This window comes from Felis catus, chromosome B2 (genome assembly GCF_018350175.1).
Source record: "Felis catus isolate Fca126 chromosome B2, F.catus_Fca126_mat1.0, whole genome shotgun sequence".
Classification (NCBI taxonomy): Eukaryota; Metazoa; Chordata; class Mammalia; order Carnivora; family Felidae; genus Felis; species Felis catus.
Window position 1 is genome coordinate 8,724,229 of NC_058372.1, and position 22,986 is coordinate 8,747,214.

Here is a 22,986-nt window from a genome sequence, read left to right on the forward strand (position 1 = left end):
ATTTATTATTATTTTTTGAGAGAAAGAGCACACAAGCCGGGGAGGGAGAGGGGGAGAGAGAAATCCCAAGCAGGCTCCATGCTGCCAGCACAGAGCCTGATGCGGGCCTTGAACTCACAAAGTGTGAGATCATGACCTAAGCTGAAACCAAGAGTCAGATGCTTAACGACTGAGCCACCCTGGCGCTCCAAAAATTAAGTTTCACAGAACAACTTCTGTAAGGCCAAACTAAAACCTACTGTTAATTTTCTCTTCCAAAAGATAACCTGATTACTAGTGAATCTAGGTTAACAACACAATCAGTCAAGCTTTTTATTCTCTTATAAACTGGATAATTACTAACTGAAAGGCCAAGCATTTCTCTGTTCTTAATAGGTTAGCTTTTTTAAAACATTGTACAAATTCATGTTCAAACAATACTATGCTGTGTCCCCAACTTTATGAAGAAGAACTCCAAGTTAAATCTACATAGAGCAAAAAAATGACTTCATAATAGGAATGACCATCCAATAACTTCTGTGTCCTATCAACAGAATGCTATATAAGGAGCTGTCCTGTAGACAAAAAGATGTTATACAAAGTAAGTAGCCTCTGTCTCAACCGTTTTCTTCTCTGTTCATTCCTTCTTAAATTTCCAATTGTTCTCTCAAGTAATTTCACTCAGATATCTAAACCTTCCCTTCCACATTACCATTTATTTCTATAGCAAAGGTGGTTCAAAGAACCAGTGACTCTGGTCTATCCACTATCAGCAGGGCTAAAACCACACTGCCCGTTTGGGTTAATCATGCACCAGGTCAAAAAGAGGTTGACAGCCCATATGATCAAAGCAAGCTGGCTATTCTTTCTGTCATTTATATAGAACACACAAGATGTGTTTATTTTCACCAGCCTCTGAATGACCTCCTTTAGGTGGCATAGAAAAGATCCCACATTTCTATAAAGCATTAACCAAAGGAGTTTTCTTATTTGATACTCTCATTAAGAGCAAATTTTATTTTTTTGAAACTTTTGATCTTTTTCAAGAGCCCCTCAAGTTAAAGGCCATATTGTCTAAATCAAACTGGTGTAATGAATAAAACAAGGACAGGGCAACTAGCAAATGCTCAAGAGGAAAGTGCACACATCCAATATGCTGCTATCACAAAACATGGGGCTCATTAGTGATTTTTTTCAAAACCAGCAAAGGCAACAGCATTTAAGATTTCAAAGTTCAGAAAGCAGCCTCCCCCCACCAAAATCACTCGACTTCATTTTTGCTACTTAAAACTCCCACTCGCTTATCAATCTGAATACCAGTAACACAAACACTGTAAAACCTTAAGAATTAGATCAACTAGAAGAGAGCCAGTATAAAGTACTGAGCAGCACAGCCTACAGATTAATATAGACGTGCACTTTTGTATCGGGTACATTAACTAGATTAACAAATTATTTAAAGATCAAATGCTATATTATCAGCACTAGCTTATAAAATGCAGACTTTCAAATAATTTTAAGCCACATTCTCTCTGACCAACATTAAATAACACTGCCTACAATACTGTGTATACTGTGAAGTTTGACCATCACCACCAGGGGGAAAAAAAATCAGTCTACCACTGTCTCATTAGGATTTCACAATTCATGGATTTTAATCAATGAGATCAATGATTCATGAATCTTAATATTAATGGTATTAATGACATAAAAGACAGTAGATAAATCCCTTAGAGTTATCTCTCTTTACTCCTGCCTCGGTGACTCAAGAGACATAAATATGAGGTGATGAGTAATTAAAGACAAACAATTATTAAATACCAAAAATACAATGGGAGAGAAACAAAAGCAGAAGATCAGAAATGATCACATTCAGGAATGAGTGGCAAAGTGAAGCAATCGTTATTCGTACAAGATCTAGATTTTAAAAAAAATAGGTCTCAGCTCATCTTTGTAAATCTTTGAATTTGAGCAGAAGGGATTAAGTGAAGCAGAACAGGAAGAAGGAAAAACCTACTGGACTCTCCTGAATTTTTTTTTTTTTAACGTTTATTTATTTTTGAGACAGAGAGAGACAGAGCATGAACGGGGGAGGGGCAGAGAGAGGGAGACACAGAATCTGAAACAGGCTCCAGGCTCTGAGCTGTCAGCACAGAGCCTGACGCGGGGCTTAAACTCACAGACCGTGAGATCATGACTTGAGCCGAAGCCGGACGCTCAACCGACTGAGCCACCCAGGGGCCCCAAGGACTCTCCTGAATTTAAATGTCGTCTCACTATCATCAAAAAAAAAAGAAAAGAAAGGAAGAAGAAAAAAAGAAAATGAATTCAAGAGAGGACACTGAAAGGGAAAGGACGAAGCCAGGAGACTGGAGGAGAGTGTAGACAACTGAGGGCTCAACAGAGTGCATAAAGGAGAGTGTAGACGACTCAAGGTGCAACACAGTGCGTAAAGGAGAGTGTAGACGACTCAAGATGTAACAGAGTGCGTAAAGGAGAGTGTAGACAACTCAAGGTGTACCCGAGTGCATAAAGGAGAGTGTAGACAACTCAAGGTGTACCCGAGTGCATAAAGGAGAGTGTAGACGACTCAAGGTGTAAGAGTGAGTAAAGGAGAGTGTAGACGACTCAAGGTGTAACAGTGCGCAGAGTGTAGATGACTCAAGGTGTACCAGAGTGCGTAAAGGAGAGTGTCGACGACTCAAGGTGTACCAGAGTGCGTAAAGTATTCATCTCCCATCCTCTGTTAAGAGATAGTGACGACAAGGGAGGAAGCAGCAAAGTAAAGCATGAGGCCTGAGACAAGCAGGACATCACTGAGAGTCTCTCCATGTATAAAAATGTCACTTGAATTTGACGTCTCCTCAGCATTGTTATTGTGTCTTTTACCGGATTATATTTATTCTGGAAACAAATCAAATCCTGGCATAGGCTTTATGTTAACAAGAACTGGTTGTGATTACCAAAAGCCTTTAAAGCCATTAAAAGAAAAAAAACACCACTACTTAATCACCTCCAATACTGTTTTTACGTTTTTCTTTCAGTTGAGCAGAAGAGTGCACTAAAGGAGTGGGCTTGCTGCCACCAGTGTTTAAAGACGGTTTTCTCCTGGGATGACTTCATTTAATCATCCCAACACCGCATCGTTCCTGGGAACCACATTCACAACACAGCCGTGTATACGACAAAACCCACTGACACACGTTATATCTGAGTGTACAAACAGTCTAGGAGCACAGCCATTAGCTACATTACAAAACAGAATCACAGAAACCAAATCCTCTGGGTTCTGCACGGAGGGGGTATCCACAGCATGAAAATACCCCTACATCTTATTTACCTTTCCTAGAAGGAAAGAGTAGATAACCTGGGGACACGACCGACCTCTCATAAAATGAAAAGCATACTTTGAAAACGAGCAGCATCTGGCAATCATCATCTTCGGCTTGCTCCCCACCGTGACTCCACTCCCTCGCGCCACCCTGCATCTCCACCACCCTCCTCTGTTCCCCACCGCAGTGCAAGTGGCCCCCCACCCCCCGCTCCTCCTGTAGTTTCTGAGTTGAGTATACCATCACATTCAGCTATCACTTCTATGCAAAAAGTATGAACTCTGTCTCTTAGTGTTGGTCCCTCTGATGACTGCCTGAGTCCTACAAACGCTTCCCTGACAGCTCTATCTGGGGGGCACAGTAAGAAAATGACTCAACACAGCGACTCCAGTCAGACTGCCTAGGTTACAATCCCAACTGCACCATTTGGGAACTGAACGGCCTTACAGAACTTCCTCTGGAAAACAGATGCTGCCTCATCTGGAAAAGCGGAATAAAGCTGTAAGCCACAACTCAGTGACAGACTGCAAAAATTAAGCTAGGTGATATCCCACTGAGGCAAAGCATTCCAAACAGTGCCCAGCACACAGAAGGCACTCAATAAAGATCAAATAGGATCATCACTTTATTGGAGTATTTATAGCTGCGACTTCAAATACAGCCTGTTCCAAACCAAAACATGTCTTCCCTCCAACTGAACTCCCCGTCTGGCATTCCCCATTATACTGTAGCCAGTGGTCTTAGAGTCATACTCATCAATGTTGAAAGGATAAAGAATTCTTCTTTTTTAAGTCAACTCCTTCCTTCCCTACCCGAGCGCCTCCATGTGAGATGAGGTCATCGGCTCCTAAACTATTGCAACTCTTGCCCTCCATGGACTCCTGAGCTGTACTTGTCCTTATGCCCAACCATCCTTCCCACTGCTGCAAGAATTAATCCTGAGAGACCAAGGGAGCAAACATGGCTAGAAAAATAGTTCTTTTAAAATACCTTGTACAGTAGTATAAAAATAAATACTGTACAGGTACAAGGAGAAATAACATGTTTTTTTATATAATAATAAATGATATTGGAATAATGTGGTTGTCCCTACACCGTTAAGGGGAAAGATCTAAAACAAGTACAGGTACTATATGAAGAAATTATACATTCCCGGAGAGTCAAAGAAGGCCCAGATACCTTATTCGTGGACCGGAAAACTCAAAATGTAGAGATGCCAATTCTCCTCTCAAAGTCACCACGAGATTCAATCTTATCACAATCAGAACCTCAACAGTATTTCTTCCTTGTTGAACCTAGAATCTGATACTAAATTTATGTGGAAGGACAAAGGGCAAAGAAAAGCCAAGATATTCTTGGTAGATATCAAATATCTAGACTTAATATAAGGCTGTATCAATCACTGTGTGGAACAGCACCAAAAGAAAGAAAGAGATCAATGGAACCACACAGAGATCCCAGGGACAGACCCAAACATCTATGGACACTCAACATCAGAGTGAGTAATACATACACAAAAGGAAAAGAATGGATTTTTTTAAAAAATAGTAAATGATATTGAAAAAAATTCACTTTCTACATGGGGGGAAAAAAGGACACTGGACCCCCTTCCTGGTACCATACAACAAAAATTAACACCAGATGGATTATAAACTTAAAGTATAAGAGGAGACATTTAGAAGACAATATTACAGAATACCTTAACTCTGAGGTAAAGAAAAGCTTCGTAAATAGTAAGAGCACAGACCCAAAGGAAAAAAATAAATTTTAATCCAAAATTTTTCTTCATCATAAGATACCATTAAAGGAAGTGGGGGGAAAAAGCTACAATTGATGTCTGCTGCCTATACAACATGTAAAGATTAGTATAGAGAATACATATAATATATTCCCACAAACAGTAAAAAAAAGAACAGGAAAAAATATTTAAAAAGCCATTTCACAAAAAAAGATAGACCCAAATGGCCAATAAACATATAAAAAGATGCTCAACATCATTAGCAATCAAGGAAATGCAAATTAAAAGCACAGTGAGCCATCACCTCTCCCACGAGACTGGCAAACACCTAGAAGTCTGACTATATGGAGAACTGGCAAGAACGTAGCGCACACCCATTACGGCAGGCAGTGAACACTGGTACATCCATTCTGGAAGAAGAGTCTGACATTACTGACATCTGAATACACATTCACCTGTGACCCAGTGGGTCAACTCCTATGTCCGTATCTTAAAATAACGCTTGCCCGTGTGCCCCAGAAAACATGTTCACAATGTTCAGAGCAACAGTGTTCATAAAAGCAAAACGCTGGGAAAACTCAGTACTCAATCAATAATAAGATGAACAAACGGTGACAAATCCATCCAGTGAAACATAAGAAGGACCAGTTATTTTATATCCATCAAATGGATAAATCTAAAATCCTATTGCTGAGGAAAAGAAGCAAATCTCTAACATCAGTAAGTCCAACAAATGGAGTTCAAAACAGGACAAAGCTAAACCACACGTTGTTTGGGGCGATACTCTTCCTAAATGTAGATTTACTAATAAAAGTGAGGGAACAACTCACAAAAGTCAAGGTAAAGATTACTTCTTAGGGATAGGATACAAAAAAGGGACACGTGGTGGTTTCTAAAGTCTTGGCAATGTTGTAATTCTTACACTGAGTGGTTGCTATATAGGTGCTATGTTTATTATTATGTAAACTATACATGTTTCATAAATGTCTGATATATTTCATTTGATGTATTTGACAGAAAAACCCATGGGGGCTGAGTATGAACGGGATGTGGAGAGGTGGAGCATGTAAGAAGTCTGGCTGGAAAGACAAGAAGGAAAGCAGCAGCACAGCTACAAGGGGCCCCGGGACCGATGAGACCCGAGCAGGGACAGCTATAAGGGGCCCCCAGGACCGATGAGACCCGAGCAGGGACAGCTATAAGGGGCCCCCGGGACCGATGAGACCCGAGCAGGGACAGCTATAAGGGGCCCCCGGGACCGATGAGACCAGAGCAGGGACAGCTACAAGGGGGCCCCGGGACCGATGAGACCCGGCAGGGACAGCTACAAGGGGGCCCCGGGACTGATGAGTCCTGGGCAGGGATAGCTACAAGGGGGCCCTGGGACCGATGAGACCCGGGCAGGGACAGCTACAAGGGGGCCCCGGGACCGATGAGACCCGGGCAGGGACAGCTACAAGGGGGCCCCAGGACCGATGAGACCCGGGCAGGAACAGCTACAAGGGGGCCCCGGAACCGATGAGTCCTGGGCAGGGATAGCTACAAGGGGGCCCTGGGTTTCAGTACCCATGGAAAGGCACCAGTGAGATGAAGAGACGTTGAAAACATAGGAAAAGGAGGACATAATTTATAAACCAAGGTTTCCAAGAAGGTGAACAGGAGGAGATATAGAGCACATATGCAAAAGGATACTTCTTTCACTTGAACGTGAAGGAACAAAAGAAAGAAGGACTTAAATGCCCTTCTCCTCCACTGAACTTCACTCCCCTCAAGGCCAGGCATCGTTAGTATCGAGAACAATGTTAATGGGCAGGAAAGAAAAAAGAGGGAAAGACTGTTTTGAGTTGATCCAACAAGTGTAGACTGGGTTCCCTGAGAAGAAGACGTCATTACTACTCAACAAATATTCAAATCATCCATGGGTAAAGTCCACATTAAAGTTACATTCTTTATCACGTAAAGTCAAAACAGTATAATCTTAAAACTCCAATTCATACTTTTTTTGATACATACTAAATTTCATATATATGTATACATTTACATACATGTATATATATGTATATATGAATATATATTATAAATATACTATATATATATAAAATTAGGGAATTTTTTATTTTTTTAAGTTTATTTATTTATTTATTTTGAGAGAGAGAGTGAGCGAGTGCGCACAAGCAGGGGAGGGCCAGAGAGAGAGGAAGAAAGAAAATCCCCAGCAGGCTCCACGTTGTCAGTACATATCCTGATGCGGGGCTCAAACCCACAAACCAGGAGAGATCAGGACCTCAGCCAAAATCAAGAGTCAGACGTTTAACCGACTGAGGCACCCAGGCACCCCTATTATTAGGGAATTTTTTAGAAGTTGATTTCCTGAAGTTCTTACTTCACTTATTTAAAAACAGGGAAAAAACAGCTTCCACTTACTTTATGGAGTTTCTAAAGTGGTCTTCAGCTGGGTTTTTTACAGTACAACTATTCAGGAGCCATAGATCTGCGTCTGATGCATTTTCTATTAAAAAACAGATATAAAAAAGAAATTTCAGTACCACATTTAACCATTCACAATCACTCAAGCGCTTACCCCAACGGCACGGTGACAGACGCAGTGGACAGTCAGGTACGTTGTCAACGGCATCACGCTCCCTAACTGCTCTACAGACTATGGAAATGTTCGTGAGAAATACAAAATTTAGAACCTGTGCTGTATCTTTTCAGTGAAAGTATAAATAAGCATTTTCTTCCCTTACTTAAAGACTTCCAAACACTTGAGTGGAAAATGCAGTTAACTGCCCCTTTTTGGACCATGTCAATATTTTCCAGGCGGAGATATTATCATACACTGAATATTCTGCAGCTTGAGATGCTGTTAAAACTATAATTTGTCTTCCCTGAAAAAGTTAATCATTTATGTCAAAGTGAGCCTTTCATGCCTCTCACCAGTTTGATCCAATATTGTTATGTATGTGGTCCCCCCCATCCTGGGTAGGGTCATGTCCCAACACCCCCAGGGGATGCCTGAAACCAGACACTACTGAACCCTATAGATGCTGTGGTTTCTCCTGTGCATAAATATCTGTGATAAGGTTTCATTTATACATCAGGCACAGTAAGAGAATCACTAACTGATAATAAAATCGAACAATTATACTCGTATGCTACAACAAAAGTTATGTGAACGGGTCTCTCTCTGTAAAAGTATCTCACCGTATTGCACTCACCCTTCCCCTAGTGACGAAGTGAGACGGCAAAATTTTCACGTGAGGAGATGAAGGAGGTGAACACACAGGCACTGGGACGTAGCGTCAGGCTACTACTTGACCTTCTAGCAATACGCCACAAGGAGCACCACCTGCTGCTGGACTGTGACTGACCACGGGTCACCGAAACAGCCGATGAGGGCTGGGGTTGTGGAGGGGGGACTCCCGTACGATGACAAACTCACTGGCAGTGCAACCGAGAATCCAAACCCATCAACTTATGAAGCGAGTTTGTAAATGCCTACGGTGTTTGATGCTATTGCAGCTACCCTGTTGTCTAACAGGACGTACACACCGAAACAGGACTCCCACAACGAAAAGAAATCCAAAATCGAAGACTGTAGCACCCACAACGTATACGACTGGAATACCAGAAGCTAAGGTGTAATGACATGAAGAACCACAAGGACAAGCCGATGTCAGTGTGCACATTCTCCACCCAGGAAGGGAACCTCAAGTGACAGCATTCTGTCAAAGGGATGGCGAGCACATCAAAGCTTCTGGCAAATTGGCAAAGACTTTTTTTCCCCCAAATATTTTATTATAAAAAAGATGAAATATTTTTATAGACACCAGACCAAAAAATTCTTGAATCGATTAGACAAGGTGCCTCTACCTGTTTATCAGCTGAAGGCTACGATCCCTCCTTCCCTGTCTCACTCCTTCCATCCGTATCCCCCTCCCACACCTCATGGTCTATTTTCCCTCCCAACAGCCAGAGTGACCTTTTACTTAAAAAATCTGGTTATGTCACTTCACTGTTCAAAGTCAGAAATTATGAGTATTTACCTATCTGCCCGTGTCCCCTCCTAATTATTCTCCACGATGCCGCCTGAAAGACCTCCCTCTAATACCAATCGTCTGATGACTTCCAGTGGTGATCAAGGCCTTTCCAGATCTAGCTACCTCCCCAACTTCAGTATGAATTTCTCCCTACATTCATCTGTCCCTCCAGCCACAGCAAACCGGTTGTAATTGCTAAAGCCTGCACTACCTAGCGGGCTACAATATCTTTGCTTCACGCATCTGCCTACCTGGCTACCCCTACTCATCTTTCAGGTGCAGCCTGAGGTCCGCAGATGCGTCTTCTCTGCACCCCATGGTAGACTGCGCCAAGACTATTCCCACACTTCACATTCCGTATGAAAAGAATTCATTCCCCCAGCCTGTCTTCATTGCTACGTAAGACATACTGAAGACAGCATTTTTATCTGCTGCCCTCTGAATGTCCGGGGCCTAATACAGCGATGGGCACAGAATGAACATTCAAACACCCATGCAACACTGAACAATGTGCCAGGAGGCTCAAGAAGAGAGTAGAAGACGCTAGCGCGGAACCACATGCATATGGCACTTCTGCCTTTCTGCTAAAGCTCTGAAGGCGAGACTCATGTTCGTGAATAAACTTCAGCAATTTGTTTAACAAACACTTAGGGCTGAGACCTGATCTTATTCACAGTTATACCCCCAACACTTATTACAACACCTGGTCCATGGGAGATACCCATTAAGTATGTACTGGGGGAATGGTGAATTTTAAAGATAATCCTAAACTCCAAGCAATGTATTGCACAGATAAGTAAAGGTCATGGGTGTCTGTTAGCTAATGACAAAATAAATAAATAAATAAAAGCTAGGCATTTATCTAAAATCAACAAACACCTAAAGACAGAACTATCTGCACCAGATGCCAGCTTTTGTATCATGGCACATTCTTCTACTCAGTCACCTTAAAGCCTTCTCTCACCCTACATACTGCAACAAAAGCCATCTCAAGAAGAACTCCAGCAATAAATAAGGCAAATTATTCCACTACATCTGAAATGTGGCAGAATGTACGGACTCTCAGAATAAGGTGACTGTTACGCTCAGTGATCTAACTGCAATGAACAGGAACCTGAGGAATATACCAAAATGCCTACGAAATTGTGCAACTTTTTAAACACCCCTCAAAAGACAATGTCCCTTCTCCAATGAACACAAGAGTCTCTTATCCAATTATTTCTGAACTCAGTTTTGTGTTAGTACATCTTACTTAATATTGTCAAAACACACTATTTGCAAGCGCAAATCAGTCAGTACACAACAGTAACACAATGAGGACTTACTATGTGCCAGGCTCCATTCTAGGAACAGAAGATATGGCTGTGAAAAGAGTTTCTACCCTCAAGGAGTTTAAGTCTTGAGAAGGAAGTCTGATAAAAAAAAAAAAAAAAAAAAAAAAAAAAAAGACAGAAAACAAGGTAATTTCAGGTACTGGCCAGTGATATTAAGAGAATAAGAGTAATAGACAAAGAATAATTAGGGGGCTGCTGGCCAAAATAGGTCTCAGAGACCTCAACTCAAATCTGAGTTGAGACTTAAGTGACAAAAGAAACCTAGCATGCAAAGACCAGAAGAAAGAGCATTTCAAGAAGAAAACACCGCAAGTGTAAAATAAAGGCCACGAGACAAGATTGAACTTGTCACGTTCCAGTACCAGAGAGAACAGTGTGACTGGACACAGTGAAAGTCGGGACAGAAAGGTGAGAGAGGCAGGCGGCAGAAACCAATCGTTACTTGACACAGCATTGTAAACGTAACGGGAAGTAACCACTGAGTTTCAAACAGTTCATCTCTACTTCAGAAAGCCCATTCCAGAAGTGCTGTGAAGACTACAAACAGGGAAAAAAGTCAAGTCCAGAAACCCAGCTGGAAGCTGACACACTGGTCTAAGACTAAGTGAAAAGGACGGCATAAGCTGGACTGGGATTACAGCGATGGCAAAAGCAAGAAGTAAATGGAGGAGGGCTATTTCGGAGGTAGAATCAAAAGAATTCATGGGTAGACGAGACAGGAATAGTGCAAGAAGGAATCCAGTAGGATTCCTCAGCACATGGAAGGAACTTGGACCTGACCGTCAGTTGTTTGTGGTGCCATTTACTGAGTTGGGGAAAGGCTGGAAAAAAGAGATTTGGGGACTAAAAGAATCAATAGGGGTTTTAGGGGGCCGTGCTTTGTTTGAAATCCTTATTAAATCTCCAACTAGAAATACTGAGCAGCTATTGGTATAAAAGAAACCGAAACCCGCGGGAGTCTTTCAGCCTGGACAAATAGCAGAATCAAAACCCTACAGAACATGTCAGAATTTACAGGAATAGGCGAGATTACAGGAGAAAAAGAGAAAGGAGAGAGAAAGAAGTAGAGGGCAGAACACCGGGTCATTCAAGGTCTGGAGAAGAAGATGAGAGGGACAAGGACATTGAAAAGGCACAGCATGCAAGATAAGAGGATAAAAGACAAAAAACATGGTGTGACAGAAATCCAAAGAAAAAAACTATCTGAAAAAGGGGTAATCAATTATGTTAAATGCTAAGAGTTAAAGAAAGGTTTCTGAATCTCTGTATCTCTGTGCCAACCCACAATCATTCAAAGATCCCCCCCCCCCTTTTTCAACTAACACAGAAAAACTCACTACAAAACGGGAGTGATTTGCCCATAAAGAATGCAGATTCCACATGATTTGCCCCCTTATAAACACATTTTCTGGGTTCTAAGATGCCAGCAACTGTCAGAAACACCATCAACTGTGTAACAGCTCTTCAAGAGGGGCAGAAAACTGTAGTCATGGTCTTATCAATTTGAAGATACATGCCAACTTCAAACATTAACACTAGCAGGGTAGGAGTGAATGGCATCAGAAACAGAAATCAACCAGATTAGCGCTGTCCACCTTCTAGAAGAATCAAGAAATGCCAGAAGAACTGCCTTTCCAGGAACCCATCTCCCAAAATAAAGTCAACGTTCAAACATGGCACCGCTAGCGGATGACTTGGTTATTAGATTAAATGTCTGCAAAGAGACAGTTAACGCCTTACAGTCTTGCTTCCATCGGAGCATTTTAGTCACCAACACCTCCAGTGTCGGAGGAGCAGCAGCTAGAGAAGACCACTTGGGGAAAGAAGGACTAGGTAGATGGGCTAGAATGAACCCAGGAAGGGAAAGGCAGGAAGAAGGCAGCCAGCTTGGAGGCACAGGCTTGGAGAGGATCCAAGAAGATTGCTACTTGAGATGTGGCCTCCAGTGCAGTCGACGCCCGACGTGCAGCTGAAAATCATCTACACAGAAGTCAAATATTGCCAACGCCAGAGCCGGGACACCAGGACTGGTCTGGAAGGGAACCAGCTTCAGACTAGCCAGATGGGATCTAGCTGTCAAGATCTGATTATTTTCAGTCTCTCATTCTGAAAACAGGGCTGCAATGAAAGCACTGTGCCTGTATCATTTTGTATGCTTCCCAGATTACCCTCGGAATCAAGCCCCAAAAAGTGGCATTGCTGTCAAGGGATAAACTTTTATGTCGTTCCATTACATACTTTGAAATTCCTATCCATAAAGGGTGCACCACCTTGCATTTCCATGAGCAATGCGTGAGACTGCCCGTTGACCCACATCAACCCCCACGCAGCGTGCTATCAAACGTCTGTACTTATGCCAATCTGGTGGGAAACTGGGTCCCAGGGAGGTTTCAGTATGTATTTCTCTTGTTATGAAGGAGCTCAGCATCTTTTCATATATTTAAGGGCTGTTTGCAATTTTTTTTAATGTTTTCCATTTGTTCATGTCTTTTTGCCCATTCCCCCCCCCCCAGGCTAAACATTTTTATCTTGTTTTAATTACTAATATACACAAATACACACAAGGAATATTAATTCTCTGTCGATGATATATTCCAGTATTCTTTCCCACTTTGTCACTTTACTTTCTTACAGACCGTCTTCATATAGTTTTATTTCTAAGATAACAAATTCATCAACCTCTCCTCTTATTACTTCTAGATTCTGAGTCATAATTAACAAGATTCCTCTATTCCCAGATTACTAAGGAGTTTGCCAATGTCCTCTCCTAATACACATATGGTTTTACGTGTAGATCTCTGATCTGTTAGGAATTTATCTTGATATGCACTGATCTCACTAAATTTTTTTAATGCAAAATGAAGTAAGATCTTATATTCTCATTTCAAATTGGAAACTATTAAAACCTACGACACTACCTACTGCTAGCAAAGCAAATGGGACACCGACGCCTCACTTTGCCGACAGCAGTCTACACGTATGAAACTCTCTGGAATGCAATGTAGAACTGCTCTCAAAAATTTAAATGTGCATCAGGGTTTCTCTGACACACGCTTCTGGGCTACTTGCAGCACACACATGTGTATTTATACACACACATATATGCACACGTACACCTATACACACATACACACATAGAGAGAGACAAGTAATCAATTTTACAAATCTCAGTAAGCATTACTGACAAAGCAAAAAACCTAGAAAGCCTACATATCCATTATAAGGAAACTGTGAAAATAAATGAGACTACTGCTAAAATACCACTCAGCTTAAAAAGCAAGATAAAGCTATAAATGCTATTTTATAATTATCTTTGTTAAATCATCAGTGAAAGAAAAGGAAGGTGCAGAGGGCAGGTCTTGTATTTGTTTTTTTTGTTTGTTTGGTTTTTTTTGTTGTTGTTGTTGTTTTTTTTTTAATTTTTTTTTTTCAATGTTTATTTATTTTTGGGACAGAGAGAGACAGAGCATGAACGGGGGAGGGGCAGAGAGAGAGGGAGACACAGAATCGGAAACAGGCTCCAGGCTCTGAGCCATCAGCCCAGAGCCCGACGCGGGGCTCGAACTCACGGACCGCGAGATCGTGACCTGGCTGAAGTCGGACGCTTAACCGACTGCGCCATCCAGGCGCCTCGTATTTGTTTTTTAAAAAGGGAAATTCCAGGGGCACCTGGGTGGCTCAGTCAGTTAAGCGTCTGACTTCGGCTCAGATCATGATCTCACAGTTCATGGGTTTGAGCCCCGCATTGGGCTCTGTGCTGACAGGTCAGAGCCTGGAGCCTGCTTTGGATTCAGTGTCTCCTCTCTCTACTCCTCCCCCGCTCACACTCCGTCTCTCTCTCTCTCTCTCTCTCTCTCTCTGAAAAATGAACAAACGCGAAAAAAAAATTTTTAAGGCAAATTCCATTCTAAGTAAAGAGCATTTCTGAAAACACATACATGAAACTGAGGTGTCTGTCCTTGGGAGTGAGGTGTTCATACGCTCCTTTTATAGTCTTCCTCTTTTCTGTTTTTATGGTCCTTACTTGTATAACTGTATAGAGTTTAATCCTGAGACAAGAAACATTAATATTTAATTTATATCCATCTGTATTACTTCAATTTTTTTAAGTATCTATTGCTTTTTTCATTTAAGAAAATGAATCAAACCTTCTTAGAAAAAAATTTTTTTTTAAGTTTCCTTTTCCAGAGAGCTTAGAATCAGTAGCGTTCTTTCATTTTAAGGTGAGAATATAAAAACTATTTTCCTGCTGAGACCCATCATGAAAACAGTGACCCGATATACATTTTCTGAGGGACTTCTCTCCTCGCGGCTAAAAGCTTTTGTACTCACTGAACCAAGGAAATGACGGTCATTGACACACCACCTACTCTGAGTGTGAGGAGAGAGAAACAAACTACTATTTGTTTTAATCAAAAAGCATTACTCTCTCTAAACTATTTATTTATATATGCTAGATAAATTACTTTTAAGCCTAAAGTAATAAAAATCTGAGTAGCAGTACTGCTAATAACTAGCATTACTGAGTATATATTATGCATCGAGTGGTATGAGCCAAGCATATCATACTCATTTTTTTCCCGACTTAATCCTCCCAGTTTGAGGTGGGTTCCCTTTTACTCTAATTTTAGAGAGAGAATCTAAGACTTAGAAAGGAAAAGTAACTTGCCTATAATCACACAGCAAGGGGGGGTGGGGGGCAGGATTAGAAATCCAGACAAACTGACTCCAGAGACTATAAACTTAAGGAAATTAGAATGCCTCATTAGTGGCTTTTTGCCTCTTGATCAAAAATAATACAGACAATATCTAAAAACAAAACAAAGAAGTATTGCATGGCTGTAAGACTGCCTCACAGTATTTCTAAGAAGACTAATAATCAGGCTTCAAAAGGAACCGCTTGGCTATTTCCAAAATTTCCAAGATCCTGAACGTGTCAGCTCTTGGCCTTCTGTAATCCGTAGGAGACATGCAAATAAAGAGAGAATTAATAATGAGTGCAGGATCCTGAGTCCAAGGCACAGGCTGACTCTCACAGCCACCCGGCTCCTCTCACCCTGCAGGCTTCCGCACAATGGCGGCATCACAGAAGAGATGGGCACGGGTCAAGTCAGCACCACTCAGAACAAAACATTTATCTTCCGCGACTGTTCCATTTGAAAGTCCACCAGAGCAGCTGCATAGGACAGGGAGAGGGCTCTATTCATAGATTTAAGTAGGGCAGTTAGGATGATACAAATAAAAACTCACTAAAAACAAAACAAAGAGGGGGAAAAAGTTGACTGCCTTAAACCCCAAAGCCTTCTGGGGGAGTTTCTTTACTATGGAACTCTGGAAGGCAAGTCCAAACAGTTTAAATGTCCATTACGCTTAACCATACCCAGGGAGTTTATTTATGCGATACGAATCACTGGGTGCCTACCACACAGTCAGAGAATATGCTTTAGGAGGAGAATTTAAAAGCACCGTTGAGGTGCATGTTTATAAAGTAATTTCTTAAAAACCAATAAAAGGCAAAATGAGAGTTCTGGTCAGCGGATTCATTTTTTTCTTCTCTGTTCCATTCACTGTTCTCCATAGGGGCTGTGTAAACAGAATGGAGTAACCATGTTTTCAAAATTGGTTTTACAAAAGCAATGGAAATGATCTGTGAGAAAGTATTCTGCCCTCAGCCAGCTAGGGTGGGAGGAGTGGGGGGGGGGGGATGGGAAGAATAAGCAGGGCGGGGGGGGGGGGGAGGGGGGAGAAGAAGAGAGAGAGGGAGAGCAGAAATGAAAGAAAGAGACGGAGCGTCTCCAGTCAGTTCCCAGTCTGAAACACTCAGAGCAAGAAGTGACCCTCCCCTGTAGAGTATCAGGGACTCTTCAGTGTGTTTCTGAGCGAAGCAGAACATAGGAGCTCCTACGGGGAAGCACTTATCCTTAGAGATTGCTCGTATAATAAGTTTGTTCTTTTAAAACGAGTCCCGCTGAGTGCTTCACAGAAATAAGATGAAGCCAAGGGTCAGCTTGAACTCTGTTTAGTGTATGAAAGGAAAAGAAGGTTTTTTTTTAATGAGAAATAAAAGCTGGCAAAATTCTACCAATAACTACTGAAAATTAATTACACAGCTAAGGAGGGCTGGTCATAATCAAAATCAGAGTGCAGGACGGACCCTTTTGCCTTACTGTGTAGGAGAGAACATTGCGAATATTCCCCCATCATCTTTCCAAATTAAATTGCCCTGTTGATCCTGACACATAATTGGCTCAGAAGTCACTGCATCTAAGGAATCCCTAACAGGGCATTGATTTCTGTATGTTCAGTAGGTTCATAAAGTAAGGGCCGATGTACGAACCAAATGGACCCAGGCGAACACTTCACGATCCGGCCGCCACTCCTCCGTCCGGAACCACGGCGCATCGGCATACCCTGCAGGCTCTTACTCCCGCCACTCTGAGCTTTTGGGCCCACAGGCCTCATGAGTAAAACTCAAAAATTCAGAAGAATAAACTCCAATAGAAAAAAAAAAAAGGGAGGGGGCAAAGAATACGAACTTAAGAGTTCACACAAAAAGGAAACACCTATGGGTCTTCACCGTACAAAAAGATGTTCAATCCCATCTTGATTTTTTTTTTTTAACGTTTGATTATTTTTGAGACAGAGAGAGACAGAGCATGAACGGGGGAGGGTCAGAGAGAGGGAGACTCAGAATCCGAAACAGGCTCCAGGCTCTGAGCTGTCAGCACAGAGCCCGACATGGGGCTCGAACTCACGGACCGCGAGATCATGACCTGAGCCGAAGTCAGCCGCTTAACTGACTGAGCCACCCAGGCGCCCCAATCCCATCTTGAAATAAATGAAAATTAAAACCGCATGAAGAAAAGCCAAGCGCGCCGTGCTTCACCTACTGGAGTGTCAAAAGCTTGATAACACACTGTGCTGCCGCTGCCATGGAGAAGCCGGCACTCTCGGGCAGTGCCAGTGGGAGCGTAAACCACCACGGCATCTACGGACATGATTCCGGCCACATCCACTCGAGGGGCAGAGGCATATCCTCTGACCCAGAAGTCCCGCGTCTATGGAGTTAGCCTACTTACAAGCATGTTTATGCACGTGCAAGGTCATTCACTGCAGCATTATTTGCAACAGTACAAGGTGGCTGGTTAAAGGTGTTCCAAGTACATTCGGAAGGGAGAATGCTATAAGGCTGCTCACGAAAGAAGAAGAATGACTGGCCTCTAAATCCTACAACGGGAAGACCACCAGGACACATTCCCCCAAGAAGAAGATGTTAAAATATGCACACGGTATGCTACCACTGGGGCCGTGGGGTAAAATCTAGACTCCGTGATCACAAGTGCCTGCATCTGCCTCAAAGCGTCGGGACGGGTGCCAGAAATAAATGGCAACGGCTGGAACTGGATGGAGGGAGCAGAAATGGGGTTTACAGGAGACAAGGGAAAAGGAAGACTTCCTTGCATATTCAAAAACTAAGCATTTCAAACTAAAAAAAAAAAAGCAATTATAAAAACCGTAGCTTCTCTGAATCTTGCTATCTTCCCATTTCTTCAGTCCCTTCCCAAACATCTCACAAGAACACTTTTTGCACCAACCTAACGCCACACGCTGCAGCAGCATGACGCAGCCGCCCGACACCCCCTTCCTGTCGGTGTCAACAGCACGACACTGCCGTTCCTCTTACCCCCCGACCCCCCTCTCCCTCCCCCTCTGCCCTCCATGAGTAGACCTCCTGACGTCCTAGAGTTTGGTTCTCTTCTCATCTGTTCACTCCATGAGCCCGACCCGTCCTCCCATGGTCTAAAATACTACCACTATGCTGAGCCACAACACCCGAATTTATACTTTCAGATCAGACATCCGTCTGAGCCCACTATCCAGTTCACCCATAACATCTCCAGTGGAACGCATCACAGAAATATTAAACTTGACAAAAACCATTTCTGAAACTGGACTCTCAAATTTTCACCCTTGTATTCATCAGGTTCATTCTAGTGAGGAAACCACTCCAGACATTTTAGAAAAACATAGAAATGTGGTTCCATGGGCGATCGAAAAGCCAAGACACCAAACAGGAAACGGGGGAGCAACCAGGACGTGAGTAACAGCAAGAAACCATCAGCAGCCTAAAGGCTGGAGGGACCCACCAGAAGAGGTGGGGTTGTAAGAGCCCAGAAGCCGCCATCATTCGGCAGGGGCTACACCTCAGGCTGGAGCTGTCCGACGGGAGCTGGGGCTGCCCGAGGGAGTTGCTGTCTGGTAGGAGCTGAGCCACAGGAATGAAACTGCCTGGTCCCCTGGGACACAACCTGGAGCAAAAAGAGAGGGAGGAAAATGCCCTACCTTCTCCCCATTCCAATCCTCCAGCCTTCCCTCAGTGCCTCTCACTGGCCAGTCCTACCCACAAAAGCCGAAAGGTAAAGAAGACTGCGAAATGCAGTCCCACACAATACAGACCGGGACAGAGGACAGTCAGCAGATCGTAGCTGAGAGCCAACAGGCAAGCGACTAAATGTTACCTCTTCCAGTCCTTCCCATCTCTATTAAGGGCCCATCTACCCAAATGCTAAAACCAGGAACCGGACAGTCACCTGTAACCATTCCTTTTCCATCACCATCCCCTGCAGCACATCCAACCCCTCCCGAAGGATTTCACCTCCAAACTAATGTGAATGTCTACTTCTGTCCATTGCCATCACCCCTGTATGCATCAGGATGCTCCCCAGACCCCCGGAACGGTCTCCTGCCTCCCTATGGCTGCAATTAGGCACCTTAGAAAACTCTCAAGGAACCAAAGGAAAGCAAAAGCTTTTGCTTTAACAGTCATGGGTAATCTGTACACCTGCATCACTGAAAACTGGGTTAATTAGATACATACTACTGGCATCTAGTGGAAACCACATCTTGGTAAGGGAGAAAATAAGTCACTATTGATCATTTACTACACACAAAAAAACAGAGTTATTAAAAAATGCAATTGTATCTTTTTTTTAAGAACTCAGCAATATACAATTCCACTTTATTGTGGAACAATGTTTCACACTTAAACAGACCCAAAAAATAAACAGCAGCTGGGAGGGAGGGAAGGTAGTTAGGTGGGAAGGAGGGAAGGTAGTTAGGTGGGAAGGAAGGTGGGAAGGAAGGAAAGAAGGAAGGAAGGAAGGAAGGAAGGAAGGAAGGAAGGAAGGAAGGAAGGAAGGAACTTTTTACCTTTGGCCTTTTTAACCACCTCATAAAACCAACTACTTACAGTACAGCTAAATACATACACAAAAAGCTACAGGAATGCTGGGAATAAGATCTGTTGTTTTTTACCAGGTTTCTTCTCTCCTTTGACAGCATAATGAACACGGTCACAGCACAAGTCAAGTCAGAAGTGGGCCAGAGAAGGCTCTAAGCTGGTTCGATCTTCTGAGGTCATTAAAAATGGCTGGCCCCTCACAAGAGGAACGGAAATATTAAATGTAAATCAAAACGCAAATTTCCCTTTTTAAAGTACTTTTAAGGAAAAGAGCAGGGCCGTGGGAGCATGGGTTCTTTTTCCCTCCCCTGCGGCAAAGCCAGGCCATAGACCTGGCTGCGGGCAGGAGGCCGGTGTCACGTTCGACAGGCACTGTCCCTGGCAGGCTCTCTACTCACGCGTGACCACGTTCAGATTCTGGGACAAGAAGTGGAGGTCACAGCGGTCTTTTCTGTCCCCCTGTCTAGTCCTCCTCATCAGTCTTTGCTTCTTGGTGTTGACATCGTCCTCCTCATCGTCTTCTGCCGGAACCACCTCCATCCTCCTGCCGCCCTCACGCCCCTCCCCTTCTTGGCCCACCTCTCCGGAGGCCTCCTGCTCTCCATCCTCCTCATTAGCATTCCCACTAGCAGCTACACACCTTCCACTCTCCACCCTCTTCCTTCTCGTCCTGTAAGTCCTGGGTGGTGCTCTCAGCACCGAGTTCACGACCCCGTCTGATGTGGCGGGGCACGCCGGTGACCCGATGCAGCGGATGAAAAAGAAAGCCGGAGTTTGGGGACTGTGGTGACACAGGGCTGCCTGAGTCCGCGCTGGAGGGGCAGAGGCCGCCAGCAGGGAGCCGGGGCCAGGAACGGCGCCAGGATGGCTTTCCAGGACAGATGGTCCATCGTAACCTTACATTCACGTATTCTAGGGGAACTTTCCTTCCCCATTCAAGTATCTCTACAGCAATATGCTGAAAAGAGTTCTATCTAGCCGAGGAGCAAATCATAAGTGAAAAAACCACTCACTACCAAAATTGCAAAGCATCTGGTTTTCATTCAGAATGATATACAAACTCTCAATAGTTTAGCACAGATCAGTGGAGTCATCTGCTGCGAATGACCAATTTCCAGGACAAATTCTAGAGTAAAGAAGTATCTCCTTGAAGTGAAGTTTAGATTGTACCCTGAGTATCATCTCTAATACAAGAGCTACCTCTGGGTTTTAACTTTGCAAACTTACTGGATCAAAACGATGACCAATTTGGTAATCCAAAGAAAAATACCCAGAGGAAACTGCCAACGCAGGAAAGATCCATGCCAAACATAAAGCTACGGACGAGACCTAGGTTTGCTAGACTCCAAAGTGCAAAGAAGAACATCAGAGATCGCTGAATGAAATAATGAAACAATGTGCTGAGTCAAGTACTTTAAGGCCAGTGTCCATTCTGATCTGTCAATGTCCATGCCACAAAAACGTTAGATATTTTGAATGCGACCCCTGGAGAGAAACAAAACAAGCTGGCTGTATGTCTACCTAGCAGGCATCCAATAATTGTTCAACTGATGGACAGATATTCATAAATAATATCCCCAAAATAGCCATTTCAAGATTTCTAAAATTACAGATAAGTTTTACCAATTTCAGGCAAAAAAATAAGTAGTAACAAAGAGAAGAAACAATACTGCCTTAGAGAACTATTTGGGAAAGAAGAAAGTATTAAAAACCTTGCTCATCTGTCACAGCAGCTTGTGATAAGGAGTGAAATATTTAGTTATCTGACGCTAATATACATAGGTAAAAAAATTATCTTAAACGACTAAAATAATTTAACTTGAATTTGATTTGTGGTATGTATTAATGTTACCACCTGTTAAAATTAATATCCTCTAGGGGCGCCTGGGTGGCGCAGTCGGTTAAGCGTCGACTTCAGCCAGGTCACGATCTCGCGGTCCGTGAGTTCGAGCCTCGCGTCAGGCTCTGTGCTGACAGCTCAGAGCCTGGAGTCCGTTTCCGATTCTGTGTCTCCCTCTCTCTCTGCCCCTCCCCCGTTCATGCTCTGTCTCTCTCTGTCCCAAAAATAAATAAACGTTGAAAAAAAAATTTAAGAAAAAAAAAAAATTAATATCCTCTAACTCCAAATCTACTTTTCCGATTTAAATTTCATTTAGTGCAGGTAATTTCAAATTTATTTTGATTGATTCATTTTCTAGTGACAAAATCAAAAATAATGTATTCCAGTCTCAATTTTGCTTCAAAAAACTAGAGACAATATAAAGAACTATCACAATTCAATGATAAAAGGACAAATAATCGAATTAAAAATGGGCACAAGATGTAAATGTACATTTCTCCAAAGATAAACAAGTAACCATGAAAAGAAGGTCAACATCATTAGCCACGAAGGAAATGCAAATCAGAATTACAGTGAGATATCACTTCACATCTACTAGGATAGCTATAATAAAAATATTTAAAAAAATAATACCGGGGCACGCAACTCTAGATTTCACCTCAGGTCATCATGGCACGGTTTGTGAGTTCAAGCCCCACATCAGGCTCCACTTACAGTGCACAGCCTGCTTGGGATTCTCTCTCCCTCTCTCTCTGCCCCTCCCCCGACTGGGCAGGCTCTCTCTCTCAAAATAAATAAATAAGTTTTTTTTTTATTATTTTTTTTTAATGTTTATTTGTTTTTGAGACAGAGAGAGAGCATGAGCAGGGGAGGGGCAGAGAGAGAGGGAGACACAGAATCTGAAACAGGCTCCAGGCTCTGAGCTGTCAGCACACAGCCCGACGCGGGGCTTGAACTCACAGACCGCGAGATCACGACCTGAGCCGGAGTCGGTCGCTTAACCGACTGAGCCACCCAGGTGCCCCTAAATAAGCTTTTTTAAAAAATGGTAAATTCTGACAAAGTTTATTTAAAAAAATAAATTAAATTAAAAATAAAAGTACCCAAAAAAACCCACTAGAGACGAGCCTGAGCCACACCATCACAGTTCTCATTTCTGAGCCCTCTGCCTCAATGTCTCTTCCACAGTCTACCCCCAGCAAGCTCGTACTCAACTTTCACAACTCCGTCACACGTCACCTCCCCTAAGAGGCCCTCCTTACCCTCTTCAGAAAGAGTAAGGCATTGCTTCCTCTGTGCCCAGACTAGCTATGGCACATCCTAGCTAAGATTCATACATACGTCTCCCCCAGGATAAGACCCTCAATGGACTATCCATTCTAAATCCCCAGAGGCAAACTTACGACCTAGGACTTAGAAGAGAATATGCTCTCACTGTGGGTGGGTAGGTGGGTAGATGGGCAAATGGATGGATGGATGGAT

At 42.9% G+C, this 22,986-nt stretch overlaps 1 protein-coding gene across 11 annotated transcripts in view; it reads right to left on the reverse strand.

The window, feature by feature from the left end:
• The window catches only part of CDKAL1 (CDK5 regulatory subunit associated protein 1 like 1), a 790,924-nt gene that overhangs the window by 641,525 nt on the left and 126,413 nt on the right, over nt 1–22,986 (reverse strand). For all 11 annotated transcript variants that reach the window (XM_045056993.1, XM_023253542.2, XM_006931361.4 and 8 more), the window contains 1 exon segment: nt 7,474–7,558. In XM_045056993.1, coding sequence (XP_044912928.1) covers nt 7,474–7,558 — 85 coding nt within the window.